The 3001-nt window shown below is 48.7% G+C and overlaps 1 protein-coding gene across 1 annotated transcript; it reads right to left on the bottom strand.

Moving 5' to 3' along the window:
- Positions 1-859: 859 nt before the first annotated feature.
- Positions 860-1254, bottom strand: LOC117026108 (60S ribosomal protein L39-like). The gene has a single exon (XM_033112615.1). It carries the CDS (start codon positions 1211-1213, stop codon positions 1058-1060), a length of 156 nt encoding a protein of 51 aa, XP_032968506.1. The 5' UTR covers positions 1214-1254; the 3' UTR covers positions 860-1057.
- Positions 1255-3001: the final 1747 nt, after the last annotated feature.

Here is a 3001-nt window from a genome sequence, read left to right as displayed (position 1 = left end):
TCTCCAGGGTCTCAAGCTAGTACTTTTGCCCTGGTCGCACTTCTGAGCTCCAGCCTGATTCTGCCTTTCCTTCGAGCACCTGCACTGCTGGAAGACATCGTCTATACCAGGGCATTCTCTTCGCCAACTCTCGACTCACATCTAGCTCGTACACATGGTGTGTATGCTTGCTACCATGGCTTTCTTTTCTTTTCTAAATCTCGAATCAGTGACCGACATTTTCAAATTGGGAGAAGTTGTGCAAAAGTCTAGAGAACTGGTTTCACTTTGAAAATCATCCCGTTTGGCTACCCTGAGCCCTCATCCCTGGAAGGCCACCGGTGTTCGGAGTGGAACGGAGGCTGAGCTGTGTTGATGGCACGTGAGCGTCCCTTTGCTACAGTCCCCACCTCTCCTGATTGTCTGGCCTTTTGCTTATTTCACTGGTTTATGTCAGCTTGCTGGGACTCAGAAGCATTCACGTGTGCAAACCTTTGTCCAAACTTTGGATACTTTCAAAGTTCCCAACAGGATTCCTTCCTTAACGCATCATTGGGGCGGGCTCTTTTTCATTTCCACTCTATATTCCATCCCCGACTTCATTCCTCTCAGCTCAGTTGGCATTAGCATCTGCACAGCACTTCTAAGATATTCACACCCTACATATTCAGACCCTATAGCGCCTCTTAGCCTTCACCCATCGTGGGTCCTCTACTTACTTGGATAAATATTAAAATTTACAGTTATATATATAAAAAGCTCTCCAGAGTGTCTGGCATGTAGAAAGAGTTCAGAAAATGAAAACCGTTGTTGCTGCTGTTATCATACCCTTGCTTTTCCGCGTGCAGACCCCTACACCTTTCTTTCTTTTTTTTTTTTTTTAGAAGGCCTCACATATTTATTACTGAACCAACCTACCAGTGCAGAAACATATTAAAGACAAAACTAATTTTCCCTATAACCTCCCAATAAAACACAACCAACTGTTCAGATAGTAGCGATCTTTTCAGTGCCACGGTTAAGATCCAAGCAATCCTGACACAGCAAAAACATGTGGTGCCATCTCATGTGCGATTCCTTATAGACCCAGCTTGGTTCTTCTCCAATGTCTCCTCTTGGAGGTGTACCTGATTTTATTACCAGTTTTCATCCGAATCCATTGGGGAATGGGCCGATTCTGCTTTTGTTTCTTGGCCAGGAAACGCTTGATCCTGAAAGTCTTGTGAGAAGACATGGCGAGGAAGAGTCAGACGCACGCCCTACGATGGCGGCGAATAAAGAGAGCCCCTACACCTTTCTTGAACCCCTCCCCTTTAATGCCTCCCCTACAGCTCAAGACCATGCTCTTTTCTTGTCTCCATAGACAGGGCCACAGCGTTCTAACTGGCTTCTCTGCCCCTCCTTGGTCCCCTTCATACCCGTTTCCCTCTCTCATTGGGATCTACCTAAAATGCAGTTGTGTCCATGTTACTCTTCTGATTAAAAACCTTCAATGCCATTCCACTGTTTTGACGTGTAAAGTTCAAAGATCTTCATAGGACTTAAAAGTTCCTCCACGACCTGGCCCCCCACCTACTGCTCCGGCTCCATTCCCACCATTCCCTGTCTTATACTTGACTTTCCAGCAACCCCAAACCACTAGCAGTTCCCACAGCTCCCAAGTCGCATCTACCTCCAGGCCTTTGTGCCATTGCAATGGCCTGGCGAGGCCTTCCCAGTCCAACCAACTCTTATCTGTCTCCAGACCGAGTTCCTGAGTCTCACCACCCCCAAGACGCCCTTACACACTGAGATCGGCGCCCTGCCACCTTGCCCCCACCTCCTCACCCCACCACCTGCCTGCTTTGTTAGTGTGACAGGACTTTGAGGGTAAGAACTGCATGAGTCTAGCTCATTTTTATATCCCCAAACCTCATAGGGGCTTGATCGATGTACGCTGAATGAATAAATAAGTGAAGGAATGCCTCTGCTGTCTCCAAATAGAAAATAAGTTTGCAGCCCAGTCCTGTACTTTCCCAATGAAAAGGTGAGTAACGATATGGAACAGAGCTCTCAGGTGTGCAGTTCCAAGCTTTGTGAGGCTGGAGGGTGTCTGCTCAGCGTTTTTCTCGAGCTAGGCTTGGTTAAGGACCCATTTCACCCCACTCCTTCTCCAGGATTTCACACTGCAGCGGTTTCTGTTTTTCAACACAGGTGTGGTGACCACATGATTGGACTGTCTGAGGTCAAACATTCTGTCTCTGTCCCTTTTATCTGCACCTGTACTGTGAGACCACAGGACCCGCTGTGTGGTTTAGGTGCCGAGGACACCCTGCCCACCGCTCTTGATCCCCTGCCCCTTCTCACTTTTTAGGAAAGGGAGTTTCATACAGATCACAGGTAAGAAGGTCATTAAAAGTGTGGGGTGCAGGAATGGAGGCATGAAAGAGTCATTTACTCAGCAAATCGTGTTGGACTCAGCAAATCAAGGTTCCGGGCATACGGTGGTGAGTCTGACAGTCGGTCCTTGTGTGCAGGAGCTTACCGTCCAGTGTGGGAGACACAGTCATCGGACACTTGAACAGCTAATGTGACGCTGTCACTGTAACAAGTGTGCGAGATCCACAGTCCTCGGGGAGTTTGTAAGGAGGGGTTTGGTGTTGGGAAGGACAGGCCTTCCTCCCGAGAGGCTGAGATGACGGAGAAGACAATTGAAGGGGGAGGTGACTGGTCAAAAGGGAAGGGACTGGAAGAGCTGGTTAGAGAAGAAATGAGGCAGGGGAGACACAGACCCCACGCTCAGGCCTAAGGCTTTGGGCCTCGATCCTAAGAGCAAAGGGAAACCGCTGAAGGGTTTTGAGTAAGATCTGAGTTGATCATATTTCTGTTTGGAGAAGAATTCTCTCTGGCAGCAACGTGGATTACAGACTGGAGCTGGGTGGAGCTTTCTTAGCAGGAGGACGGTGAGAAGAAACTTCCTCTGATACCTGACAGTTGTACCTGCTCTGCCTCCCATGTCAGCTCCCCCAGCGCAGGGGCAGTT

The sequence above is a fragment of the Rhinolophus ferrumequinum genome, chromosome 8 (genome assembly GCF_004115265.2).
Source record: "Rhinolophus ferrumequinum isolate MPI-CBG mRhiFer1 chromosome 8, mRhiFer1_v1.p, whole genome shotgun sequence".
In the NCBI taxonomy this organism is placed as follows: Eukaryota; Metazoa; Chordata; class Mammalia; order Chiroptera; family Rhinolophidae; genus Rhinolophus; species Rhinolophus ferrumequinum.
Note: the sequence above shows the minus strand (reverse complement) of the source record. Positions and strands in the feature narration are given on the sequence as shown.

What these genes read in the sequence shown, in the direction of transcription:
- LOC117026108 (XM_033112615.1), bottom strand. Translation starts at nt 1,213, where the DNA reads ATGTCTTCTCACAAGACTTTCAGGATCAAGCGTTTCCTGGCCAAGAAA.